The sequence below is a fragment of the Amblyomma mixtum genome, chromosome 2, assembly GCF_055824585.1.
Source record: "Amblyomma mixtum isolate Tamu chromosome 2, ASM5582458v1, whole genome shotgun sequence".
In the NCBI taxonomy this organism is placed as follows: Eukaryota; Metazoa; Arthropoda; class Arachnida; order Ixodida; family Ixodidae; genus Amblyomma; species Amblyomma mixtum.
In genome coordinates this window covers 70,459,115-70,472,056 of record NC_143013.1, presented here as the reverse complement: position 1 = coordinate 70,472,056, position 12,942 = coordinate 70,459,115, and the positions used below count along the sequence as shown (strand labels likewise).

The 12,942-nt window shown below is 47.4% G+C and overlaps 2 protein-coding genes across 2 annotated transcripts in view; one reads left to right on the top strand and one right to left on the bottom strand.

Annotated features, from left to right (window-relative positions):
* Positions 1 to 12,942, bottom strand: part of LOC149359675 (uncharacterized) — a 38,200-nt gene that overhangs the window by 23,297 nt on the left and 1,961 nt on the right. The window lies entirely within an intron of this gene.
* Positions 1,275 to 12,551, top strand: LOC149359676 (uncharacterized). The gene is made up of 4 exons (XM_089569101.1): positions 1,275 to 1,425; positions 5,208 to 5,315; positions 10,534 to 10,807; positions 11,779 to 12,551. Exons 1-4 carry the CDS (start codon positions 1,420 to 1,422, stop codon positions 12,405 to 12,407), a joined length of 1,017 nt encoding a protein of 338 aa, XP_089425227.1. The 5' UTR covers positions 1,275 to 1,419; the 3' UTR covers positions 12,408 to 12,551.

Here is a 12,942-nt window from a genome sequence, read left to right as displayed (position 1 = left end):
AGCGTTTTCAAGGATGTTCTACCAGTGGTCATGTAAGGCACGCAAAATTGGTACAGCGGGAAAGGTACACCCATCACTGCAACTTCTTGGCATAAGTAATGGAGATAAATCCGAGATTTGAATGCCATAGCGTTAAGTATCCTGGCCGATCACGACTACTGGCCGATCACGACTTAAGTATTCGTAATGGGGCTTGTCCTTCACCTCGGTTTTCCTATACTGGACACACAAAATGAAGTTTCGTGGACAAAAATTGTTGGCGTTCATTTGTTAATGGTGGAAGGCAGGGGTAACGGAGATCGTTCTAGTATCAACTCGTAAGTACAGGCTGGTATAAGGGTAGTACAGCGCAGAGGGCATAAGCAGTTACTCAGCCCGAGCCATGCGTGCCATTGGTGACAAGCAAACTATACAACGCACTGCATACAGCTGGAGACAGCGTTGTTCTCTTTACAACTAATAAGAGACCATACGCAAGGCAACCGCCATTATCTGAAACCTCCGAAGGTGTAAAGGATCATCACGTCATTGACGGCGGTAATTTTTTTTTCCTTCTAACTGCAGTCGAGAGAAGACAAGTGGCTCAACCCACAAACCCGCAAACCAGCGTGGCATGAAGCGGGACGTGAGAGAAGTCAGCTGTGATTTTCGTAATTCTTTGCCGACCCAAACAAGCGTAGTCCGAAGGGGGACCGATGAAAGAAAGCGTCGCCGAGCGAGCTAAGCCCAGAATTCATTTAAAATGCGCGGTTACGCCTCTTCAATGGCCACGTCAAGGATACCGAAGCTCGTGCAGCTGTGGTCGTGGTCGCCTCCGCCTTTTAGTGGACACGCGACTTGCCGGAGTTTTGGCCAGTCGTCAAAAGGGTGTTGCACACGCGCTTGCATCGCAACTTTGGCACCAGGGGTGCAGTCTGAGAGAAAATAAAATCGAAAGATAATACACAATAGACAGACAATAGAAAAAGAAACCATTAGAGACAAAGAAGGTGAGGAACACGTAAGCGCAGTAAAGAACGACACAAGGCGCGCGTGCGGAAGCGAGCAAACGAGCCGAGGAGCTGAGTAAAGTGTGTTGGCTGAGGAGGGGCTGAATAAATAACACAGTAAGCAAATGTGGGTATATGTTATTCCATAGCTGAGAGGATAGTCGCGTCTGTCAAGCAGCGGCACCTCTCCGACTCCTGCCCTCGAGACGAACCGCGAAGAGGGGAAAGGAAGACGTGTCTTTTCCACGGTTGGGCGAGGTCCGACGGCGTGGAAAAAAAGAAGGGGCGGGTCGCCGTATATAAGCGGTACACGGATGCTTCTGACGCTTCTCGTGAGTGGTACTGTGAAACGTGAAACTTGTTTGTTTACGCTTGCCAGCCCTCGACGAAGTTGTCTTCGGCCAAGGAACGTCACATCGATCCACTGACAATGAACGTGAGTTGTGTGCGGGGACCTGCGTTTTCTTGCGTTCACGCAGAGGCGATAGGGGAAAGAGTGTTCCGTTATGGTGGTATGGGAGGTGTGATGTCCCAGCACTGCACATGGTCAGCTAGTGAAACCGCTGTGGATATTTGCCGATTAACGTTCACTGCCTGAGGTTTTTACATGCACTGTCATCGCACAGCATATTAGAAATGTGGCCGCGAGTCACATCCTCCAGTTTGCGAGCATAAAATTATTAGGCCGAGCCTTATGTGATATCAGAGATTAGTTTGGGTACAAAAAGTAAATAAAAACAAAGTGCCCTGCTCGCACCGCCACAAGGCACAACGGGCTCAATGAGATGGGGAGGTGGGTGAATTCGGAGCTCAATTTGTGCAATTTTTACCACTGCAACGGCCGATTTGCGGCATGCGCCTTGAGATGGGCAGTTTTCTTCTCAGCTCTTTTTTAAAACAGCCGCAATGCTATGCACGGCTGGCATTGTTAGCCCTTTCTCAAGTGGCCAATAAACATCGTTCTTTGGATTTCCCTAGAGTGGCCAAGACCTTCTGAGCCATTAAAATTGTCTTTCAAAGGAACGCTTTGACCAGACATCAACTGCCTTGACTCCTGCTTCGGATGAAGGTCTCGTGATGAATTCATATCTCGTCCACAGTCGCGAACTGAGGCAGAAAATGGTTGGGATCATGATTAAGCATCATCCAACACCGCATGAAAACGTCATTCGTCTTGCGAAAATCGGAGCGCTTATCTCAAGTATAACTTCTCCTACGCCCGGCTTGTGTGTACATCAACAGGTAGTGGCATCTACTGGCAGCCAGGAGCGAACGTCGCCTAACTCAAAGGGGATAATTTGAACTCATCCTTTTGGGAAAACTGTAGGGTCCAAAGAGATTCTGCACGAACATTGTGGTTATGAATAATAGAATAGAATAATAGTTTTCTATCATGAATAATAGAAAACAATAATAGAAAGAGCCCTACTGAAAGTTTCCATATGACGAGTTTCATAGTTCCATAAGTTTTCATATGGATTTTATAGAGTCAGTAAGAAACATGTGGAATCGGTTGGACTATATGGAAGCACATATGAAAAGTTACAAACTCTACATCACGTCATGTACACTGTATAGAAATCGAATAGAAATTATGTGGAAAGTTTATGGACCCCGTAAAGACGAGTTCTGGATTTCTATATATTTTTCATTCTCTTAAGAACTCCATATTCTTATAATTTCATACGAGCGGCTCATATGGAACGTTTCAGTAGGGAGATTATAACATAGTGACAGAAGCAGATATTGAATTTTTACATTTACTTTTAACATTTACTTTTAAGAGAAATGCAAATAAGGTTGTTTAGTTTTTCTTGCTTATTATTCTCTTGACAAAGAGCCAAAATAGAGGAATTTGACAGATAACTCCTTTTCAGGAAAACGTTAAATTCAATTAGGTTCCGTTTAAGGTGAGTGGTAAATGACGAATGTTGTTAATGCACAGCACAAGATGTTGTCTTACAATAGAAGCTATCAGGGTGGAAAAATTTCAGTGAGTTTTATTTTCACATTAATGATGGAACAACTAGGGGGAGGATATTGAAAACTAAATCTTTAGCCATCTTTCCGTTGGTTGCCAAAAATGCAAAAACTCGCACAAAACTGGCGCCCCGAAGCACAGGCACGAACTAAGAGTTCTCTTTAAGGTGGCAAGTTTGGCAAGTTCTTATGTGTTCATATTGAAAAACAGCACAGGTAAGCACAGGAAAAACGTCCTCCTATGCTTCTCTCTCTCTCTCTCTGTGCCTCATGTTTTTTTCTTCATACCTGCCTCTCATAGCAGCTACAATAACGGGCTACTCAAAACAACTTCAGTGCGGTCTCCGCAGATAACTGTCACTTTCAAGCAGTATGTTCTGACTGACAGCTGCACGATACTCGACGTTGCCGCAGTTGCATATGCATTAGCTGCCTCTTTTAGGGTCTTACAGGCTCTCTATGCACGGCTCACTGTTTGTAACCAATAGGCAGCATCAAAACCAGACAGACACAATTACGATTCTCAAAGAAAAAACGTGGGTTTGTTTCTTATTGAAAGGACTGGTGCAGCACTTTGTGTGCGATAAAAGAAGTGCTGCAGGTTCATACCCGCACGAGGAGTCACGCTTATTAGTCGTTCAGGCCACTTGCCGTGCAAGGTGGAAGTTTATCTACGCACACTGTCTAAAGAAAGTGAAAGTATCTTCAGATAAGAACAAATTCCCCCGCCAACTCCGCGTCGTGAGAACGTCACTGCTCAAATGATCTTTAAGACCAGAGAATAACCCTTCCCTAGCTTCGCTTACGTACGCTGTTGTTCATGATACCACGATTTTTCTTAACATAGACTGACCTCTCAACTGAATCGAAGGGAGAGCCAACTTCATAATGCATCGTTGTAAGTTGACTTCAATAATAGTTGCCCGAACGAAATGTCGTTTAGCCATCTTATGTTCGTCTCTCCAATAGCGTAAATAACAAAAATACACTCGCCAAATTCATCAAAAAAGGAAACGACGTTTCGGGGCCCGTACGGGTCCCCTTGAACACGTACAGCGCTGCATGGAACGACAGTGGCTTATATACGCTTAAAATTTCCCTGTGAGTGATTGTAGATATCCGGCAGATTACGACGTGTCCTGTTCAGAGCATGCTTTTTTCTATGTATATGGAATGATTCCAAAAGGAGGCGCGATGACAAGTTTTTCTCTGTGGCAATGATAGATGCTTCGTCCCAATCAATGGGGTGTCCTGTTGATGCGTTGTGTTCCGCCAAAGCATCAGATGTAGAGCGGCCGTTCATGACGTCATTCTGATGCCCTTCGAGCCTTCGTCTGCAATTTCCAGTTTCGCCAATGTAGGCAGCGTCACAGCCTGGCATGGTATCTTTTACACCACACCAGGGTATCTTGAGCGTTCTAGACGGTCTTTAATTCGGACCAGCTGCTGTTTTAACTTGCTGGTAGGCTGATATGAGCAAAGTGCACGTCATATCCTTTGAAAATGCGTGCAAGTGCCTCGCTCACCCCCGCAGCGTATGGAATACATGCATGCTTGGTTTCCGTGTTTTTCTCTTTTTGGCCAAGTCTGGATGCTTGGGCGGAGCGCTCTTGGCTTTTCAGTAGCTGCTGGGGGTATCAGTTGTATTTGAGATCTGCCAAGATACCATGCCAAAGTTGTGACGCTGCATACGTTGGCGAAACTGGATATTTCAGACGAAGGCTCGAAGAGCATCAGAATGACGTCATGAACGGCCGCTCTACATCTGATGCTTTGGCAGAACACAACGCATCAACAAGACACCCCATTGATTGGGACTAAGCATCTATCATTGCCACAGAGAAAAACTTGCCATCGAGCCTCCTTTTGGAATCATTCCATATACATAGCACAAAGCATGCTCTCAACAGTGCACGTGGTAATCTGCCGGAAATCTACAATCGCTCACTAGGAAATTTTAACCGTATATAAGCCACTGTCGTTCCATGCAGCGCTGTATGTGATCAAGGGGACCCGTACGGGCCCCGAAACGTCGTTTCCATTTTTGAAGAATTTTGCGAGTGTATGTTTGTTATGTACGCTATGTTCGCTCCTCGCCAGACGGTATTCCTTCAAACTCCGGACTATATCGTCTCTCTAATCATTCATTCTACACCATCAATGTTGAATTCTAGCACGCGTTATGCCCTTGCCAATGGCAACAAGTCATTTATTATTGTACGTTCGTAACAATTGCAGCTACACCTTACGACACTGTGCCTTCTGGTCGGATCTACCTACGCCGGCCACTGGCCAGTGCCGCCGCCGGCCGAAACGGGCACCAGCACCCAGTTCCGGAACGAGGACGTAAGTCTCCATTCTTTCTTCGTTCCTGAACTTCCCTGCCCGTATTAATTTTGTTTCTCCTCAGTTTCTGGCATAAATACAACGCCACTTTCTTCTTCGCCTTCCCACCGACATCCAACCGGGAGCGGACTCCAAGCGTCGAGCGTTTCCGCAACGCTCGCAAGTCACGAAGCGCTCTCACCCCGAGGGGTAATGCTCCTGCTTAACGCAGTCAAAGAGTTGAGACACGTCGGGGCGAAGAGAAGAAGCTCTTGACTCGCGAAAAACGCCGCTTTGTAGGTCGCCGCAGAGCGCTCGCGCGCGGAAGAGCAGGCGGCGCGAAAACCAAAGAAGAAGCGAAGATGCATCACGACGAAAGCGACCGGCAGCTCGGCTGTCTTGATAAAGGCGTTTATGCATGTGTATACGGGCAGGCACTATGCGTGGCGGCGAAAAAAGCGGAAGGCCCGGTGGCAGCCTGGAATGCGAGAGCAACACACTCGGAGAGCGTACATCCATCTCTTGTCAGGGGCCCCTTCCTGCGGCCTTTAGCGCGGAGTAGCTGGTATACCGCGAGCGCGCGGTTGTGTAACGTGCCGCTTGCCACGCTTGAGAAGATGGCGCGCATGAAGAGGATGCAGGTGGTTTGCGTCTGGTTACGCGCACCGCGAGAAGGAGAAATAAAAAAAGTAAAACGAGGTAACGTTGCGCGAAAGAGGGAGCGACCATCGCGCGCCTTTTAGGCGGAAGTGAAAGTGAATCCCAGCTGAACATTCAAGCGGGTCGGGGAACCTTGGAGATTTTCGAGTTCAGGCACAAAGTATTTCTAGAAGGCGGCTTTAATAAAAACGTGAATATAAAGTGCCCGAAGCAACACGCCGCAAGCCTGCCGTGGTATGCTGAGTTGCGAAAGGTGGGAAAGTTCAGCGCGTCAACCCAAGGGCCTTTCTGCTTCTTTGCTCCGAGATTCTTGCTCTCTGTAGAGTGCCGCCTTGCCCAACACTCGTTTTCCGAGTTGCGTTCACGCCAGGCGCGCGTAGATGCCCGCCTCTGGCAAATACAGATTTGTGCTTGAGTATCTTGGCTCTTACAACTTCGTATTCAAGCACTTAAGCGTCCAATTGACTCAAGAGGGTAGTTTGTCTCGTGGCAATTATGCTGACGTGTGGTGGCCTGAGGCAGCATAGGGTACGTTTTATTAAAGGGATCTTAAGCTTACTTCAGGAAACAGGAACTTTGCGTCATACAACGCGTGAAAATGAGGCTTTTTGCAAAATGAAGCAGTTGCGCAGTCATGCCAATTTCTTTAGGCTTTTTTTTTTTCATTTATTGCCCATCGTTACAGGAGGATTCTGAACGTAGGAAAGCATGGTCACTTATTTGAAGTTCTGGCTATTCCGCTTTAAAATCTTTTAACTTGGGAGTGGCAGGCAGTGCTTTCGGCTAAAGTGACAATGCATCATCTTATGAAGTTGAAATTTTCAATTTGGGTTTGCTTGAGTCAAGTCTTTTAATACTGAACAAAGAATCTGATTAATGGAATTAGTTAAACCGCTAATATTACAGGTGAAAGAGAACAACCTTTCTTTTCATGACAGCACCACTATGCATGCAAAATTTCAGCCCCTACATTACTTTTGGAAAGATTGTTCTCGTATTATCATAGGTTTTCTGCGTCAGAAATCAGGTTGGCAAGAATACATTTGGAACGTTCCTATACGGCACACTGCAAGACATATTTCAGCAGTTTGGGCTTAAAGTGACTGGATGATAATTGTTACATCAAAAGTTTTTACTGGGAGGTTGAAAAAATATTTTTATAGGTTTATTGATTCATGAACAGTTTGTTTTTGACTGACGTAACTGTTTCGTTTAAACTCCACTGTATAGATTTATGACCATATTGACTATAGGAATACATGGCTGCTGTGTGGAGAATACCTACTTGCACCGCAGTTTAGCGCATACTGGGAAGTGGTGTTGATATGCAATAGGTCGTTAAACATGCTCCGATTTGTTTCTCTGCGCGTCTCACGGGCAAGCAGCACATGTTCGCTCGTACAGAATAAATTGCCATGGTGACAAACATTTCTTCCCTATAGACCAGATTTTTTTACCCTCGCACGCAGGCTGCGGACGCGCGCCTACTCTCGACACCAGTCGCCATCTGTCGGCGCGCGCGGCCCGAGGGACTGCGGGTCGCGCCGGCGCCGCGCATAGAACGCATGTTTACGTGTTCGCTTCTGCCGTTTTGTGCTCCATCAGCTAACGTATGAGGGTGTGTGCTGTGCGTCACTACTCACATTTGCCCTCTTCCAGACAGTGCTGCGGTTATCTTGTGCGCAGTTACTCGTTAACGTGACATCCGAGGGTAGTCGACCAGGTAGTGTACGGACTGGAAACCGGCACTTCGAAGCAGATTTCTGCGCTGTCGTGTCGTTTGTTGTCGCCTTTTACGTGCGATATCATCTATGATAATATTATGCATCAGAATGTAGATCTATTGACTTGACTCAGTGGAGTAGTAACTGGATAGGCGAGCTGCAGGTTGTCCCGACGGAGCGCGTGTTTTCGATCACCAGTACGTGTTCAGCATCCTTGCGCTGAGCTTGCTCTTGTTCCCATTAAGAACATTTCATGCACAGGATTGTAAGCACGACCGCTACCGATTTCAGCTGCTTTTTCCGCACGCATGTCAGAGGTATCTGGGGGGTAAAGGTTTATCTATAGTATCTTTCTGCTGTTGGTATCTACCTTAGCTTGGTTTGGTTTATTAAGGTTTTACGTCCCAAAGCGACTCAGGCTATGAGGGACGCCGTAGTGAAGGGCTCCGGAAATTTCGACCACCTGGGGTTCTTTAACGTGCACTGACATCGCACAGTACACGGGCCTCTAGAATTTCGCCTCCTTCGAAATTCGGCCGCCGCGGCCGGGATCGAACCCGCGTCTTTTGGGCCAGAGCATGCAGAGAGCCGTAACCACTGAGCCACCGCAGCGGTGCGGTATCTACATTATTCATAGGAAAATATGCGCGATTTCATTACATTTTCCACACTTAGCCAAACGCCTACGCAACGCTCTCACACGCGGCGAGAGCTCCTGAATAAAATAACGCGACTTCGGACCTCAGAATTAGTGAAAGCTGGATTAGCTGCTCATATCTATTCAAGCTTTGATAAATTAAGCGAAAGTACGTTTTTATGCACCAGGTCGCATAAACCATGACAAAATTTCTTTTCTGTAGGCGCTGCGACTCAGTGGGCTCACAGCGGTAATTTGTTGATAAACTGGCGCGGCGACAAGAAAGCCCTGTTTGTGGAAGGGGTGGGGGGGGGGGGGGGGCTTTATGTCCGGCCGGCAGGAAGGAATAAGAGTGCATGGGAATTGGAACTGCATGCTAGGCGCACACCTAATGCTTGATATTCAACAAAAGTTTCTTTGCGGTGGAGCACCAAGACGGAATTCGATATCAGCACGAGCGCGTGCTAAGCGCCGGCACAATTAACCTGAATGTCAAACTAAATGTCATTAAAACGCGTCAATGTTATCGCTTTGATAACGTAAATACTTCCTGCAACACAGCCACGCAGCGGAAGTATGCTCGACAATGTTTTTTTAGCGCCCGAAGCGCGGCTATATGCAGGCGCGGCCGCGGAACTGCCGCAGCCCCGCAGTCCCCAAAGAAACGCCCGCACCGCGGCGCGCCAGTCGGTGCAAAATGGCCGCGCCCAGGAGAGGCTCAAAAATCTGGTCTATATCCACGGAACTTCCGCCCATACTTAACCCATTGTCAGCATATAGAAAAATATAGTTAGCATTCACCTGCCAAGTATATTTTATCCGCGCCTTAAGATCCTTCAAGATTTCCTCTAAAGTCAAGAGGAAATCAGAGTAGCATGCCAGCGATTTTTAAACGCCGGCTAAATTCTCTGCATTTCATTAAAGAGTCTCTCTCTCTCTCTGTGGGAATGAAACTTGCACGGCAACAACGATGCTGGAAATTTAGTGCAGGACCGCACATCAAAGATAGTAAGGTGAAATGGGGCAACGCTATAAGGAAAAGGAACTTGGAAGACACGAGAGGACACAATGACACACGCTAACAAGCACAATTGTGCTTGTGTCATATGTTTGCTTTGGTTTATAGGATTTAACGTCCCAAAGCGACTCAGGTTGTGAGGGGCGCCGTAGTGAAGGGCTCCGTATAATTTCAACCACCTGGAGTTCTTTAGTATGCACTGACATCGCACATATGTGTCTTCTTGTGTGTCTCTTGTGTTTTCTAAGTAGCGCATACGTTTAACATGATCAACCAACTGGCCTCAGTGTTAGCATTTTTATCCGAATATCTTTGGCTTCTAGCGCACTTATAAATCATCTGTGCGTTGCTGCCCGCAATTGACAGCTGTCGAATTGACGCCACGTGCTGATCGATTTGAAAACTATGTTTTGGTTTACCGTGGTGTTTGGGCACATTACAAAGTGCCTTTCTTTTTAATTCACGAGTTCATTTAGGCTGGTTATACATTTGCCTTAAATCCTGCAAACTGAAAGCACAACACACTCTCTGTAGGCTGCATTTAAAGGTTTCAATCTTCTAACGAAAGCAGCCAAGTTAAGGAGCTCCGCTCCCTCTATCATCATTTGCAGGAGAGCTCCCGTCTACAACAGTTGTGATGTTAGCGTTTTTCTTACTTTTCGTGCATACGTTCGCAATAATCGTACTGTAATAAAATTATGCAGAACTGTTCACTGTTGAAACTTAATTTTAGTGAAATGAACGGCGGCGCAACAAGGACACTAACAAGAGAGGGGACACCACATGCGCACCACATTTTAGTGTTCAGTTCCCTGGAGGCAATATCTGAAAGTGCGTTTGAGCAATGCACTTCTAAGCAGTTACAAAACTTTCAGTCACTTACAGGCGCCTCCAAGAAGGCCCGGATCTCTAGCCGCTTCTACCATGCGTGCAGGCCTCTGTTTTTGGCGGAATTTTAGTTGCAAATGTTTATTCGCAGATTAATCGAACGATTGATTGAATCGTTAATTGACTAATTAATTAATGTTTGACTGACTGGTTATATGATTGATTGATTGATTTATTGATTGATTGATTGATTGAATGAATCGATCGATCGATCGATCGGCGTAATAAGTGATCGATCGATCGGCGTAATAAGTGATCGATCGATCGGCGTAATAAGTGATCGGTACTGATGGAAATCTCTCCATGTATCAGGGCTGGGGCAACTACAACTTCGGCTACGACGAGGACCACACTTCGGGTGGTTCGTTCCGGCGTGAAACGGGCAATGCTCTGGGGGTCAAGATGGGTTCCTACGGCCTGCGAGACGCCGACGGCCGCGTGAGGGTCGTGAGCTACGTGGCCGACGAGCACGGATTCCGCGCCTCCATCTCCACCAACGAGCCGGGAACTGTTCCGTCGACGCCGGCCGACGTAGCCATCGGCACTCCTGCAGCGGCAGCACCACCGCCTCCTCCGCCTGTGCCAGGTCCGTAATGGAAGGGCACTGAGGACCACTCAAACCATGCAATTTCAGTGCGAGAAAAATAATATTATGGGAATCTTTGTGGCAATTCTATGTTCGTTCGGAAGCAAAACACGTATTTATCGCTCAAGTAATTGAATTTCAAAATGCAACATGAAATTAATTCGAGTTCGTGACATCATGACTGGAGAGGGATCCGTGATCATCGTTCGAAAGCGAATAATGTTGTGCGTAACCTCAGAGATCTACGTTTAAGAAAGACTGCTCTTGGTGTCAACGAAACAAACTGCGTTGAGTCGGTGATACATGTATTTCATTTAATGCTTCCTTTAATAGCTTATCAAAGCCTCCATTTTCAGTGTAAGTAACCTCTTCGTCGTTAGGATGGAGTGATCAAACTATGCAGGCCAACTGCAATACCTAATCAAGGCCCCTTTATGTTCCCGAAATATAGTGAATTAAACTAAAAACTTTCCGCAGTGAGCATATTCGCCAGTGTCTGCTCCTTTCACTCAGATTTTGTCGCTGTTCTCCGAAACAACACTTCTAATGAATTTTTTTCTCTACTATGCTGGAGCCTTTTGCCGCTCCACGTTTTTTGGGTCAGTCTCTGCACCCAAACTTTCGCAAATATAGATTAGCCAAGCGGATAGACCTCAAGGTTTCACTTGCTTTATTTCATATGTCAAGCAGCACATCCTTTATTTGCGTTCACCGTCATTATTCCTTATGAAAAAAAACTGCTAGGTAGACACCCGGTACCTTAAGAGCGTGTTTACTTAAAGGTTTCTAAGAAAAAGTTTTAACTTTCTCTGCCGTAGTTTTAACCAGAACCAGCTTAGACATTGCCTCCTGCCAGTTTTTGCCGTCTACCTCCTGAGAAAGGGGCGCGGCCAAAGGTTTTTTTGGCGTTGGCCGCGGACTGCGTCTGCTGTAACCTGTCATGAGTCCCTTTTACACATCTCTGTTTGCAGTGGCTGCACCAGCGCCTGTGGCCTACCCTGCACCGGTCCCAGTCGCTCTCAAGGCGGCCCCCGTCGCCCCAGCAGCTTACCCTGCCCCAGCGCCAGTAGTCCACAGGGTGGCTCCGGTCGCCCCCCGTCCCTTAGCCTATAAGCCAGCAGTGCCAGTAGCTCCAGCAGCATACGCCCCTCCGGCGCCCGTAGCCTTCAAGGCAGCACCTGTGGCTCCAGCCGCTTACGCCCCTCCCGCGCCCGCTGCCTTTAGGCCGGCGCCAGTTGCTGCCCCTGGCTATGCCCTGCCACCCCCAGTGGCAGCTCCATTTGCCGGAGCTCCTGTGGCCCCCGCCGCCCCAGCAGCCGTTCCCGGACCTGCTGGACACACCTTCATCTACAGTCACCACGTTTACTCAGCCGGTCCCGGAGATGTTGCACCCTACGCCGCGCCTCCAGCGCACCCAGTGCACCCAGTACATCCAGCGCACCCAGCGCATCCAGTGCACCCGGCGCCAGCTCCGTATGCTGCATACCCCTCACCCCACCCAGGCCCCGTCGTCCATACCGGCGCTGGGCCGTCGTTCGCCTATGGTCATAAAGTCACGCACCCGATAGGAGCGGCTTACCACCACAGATATTCGTGGTGAACGAGATGATGCGATTTGTTTTACACACCAGCTCTATGGAACGCAGATGAAGACACTGCCGTTCATACGCAAGTAAAATTCATACGCAAGTAGTTCATACGCAAGTACGTTTTGAAATCAAATGTTCTAGAATTTTTAGTCATGGAGAACGTTGGCGGGATGCTTATTAGCGGAAAAAAGTTTACTGCGTCGCGGTCAGGCATAGCAGGTCATTGCAATGTAAAGAAGCTTGAGCAGACGTTTGAGTTCCATCTACTGGAAGAATACTATCTGCCTGGCTAAGTGAAGGAACTCAGAAATATTTTTTAAGCAAATCTGCGTCCCTTAACCTTTTCTCCATGACTTTACATGTAATGCGTGAGTTCTGCTGTCCTCATATAGCAGTTTTTAGCCCTAAAGTTTCGGACCGGAGAGCTCGTTAAGCAAACGTGATGATTAGCCTACTCTTCCACCCACTTGCCCTGACATCTGTGCAGGAGTTTCGAACTGCTTGCATAAATACTCAGTCACTGAGGAGTCTTCGCGAAGAAGTAAC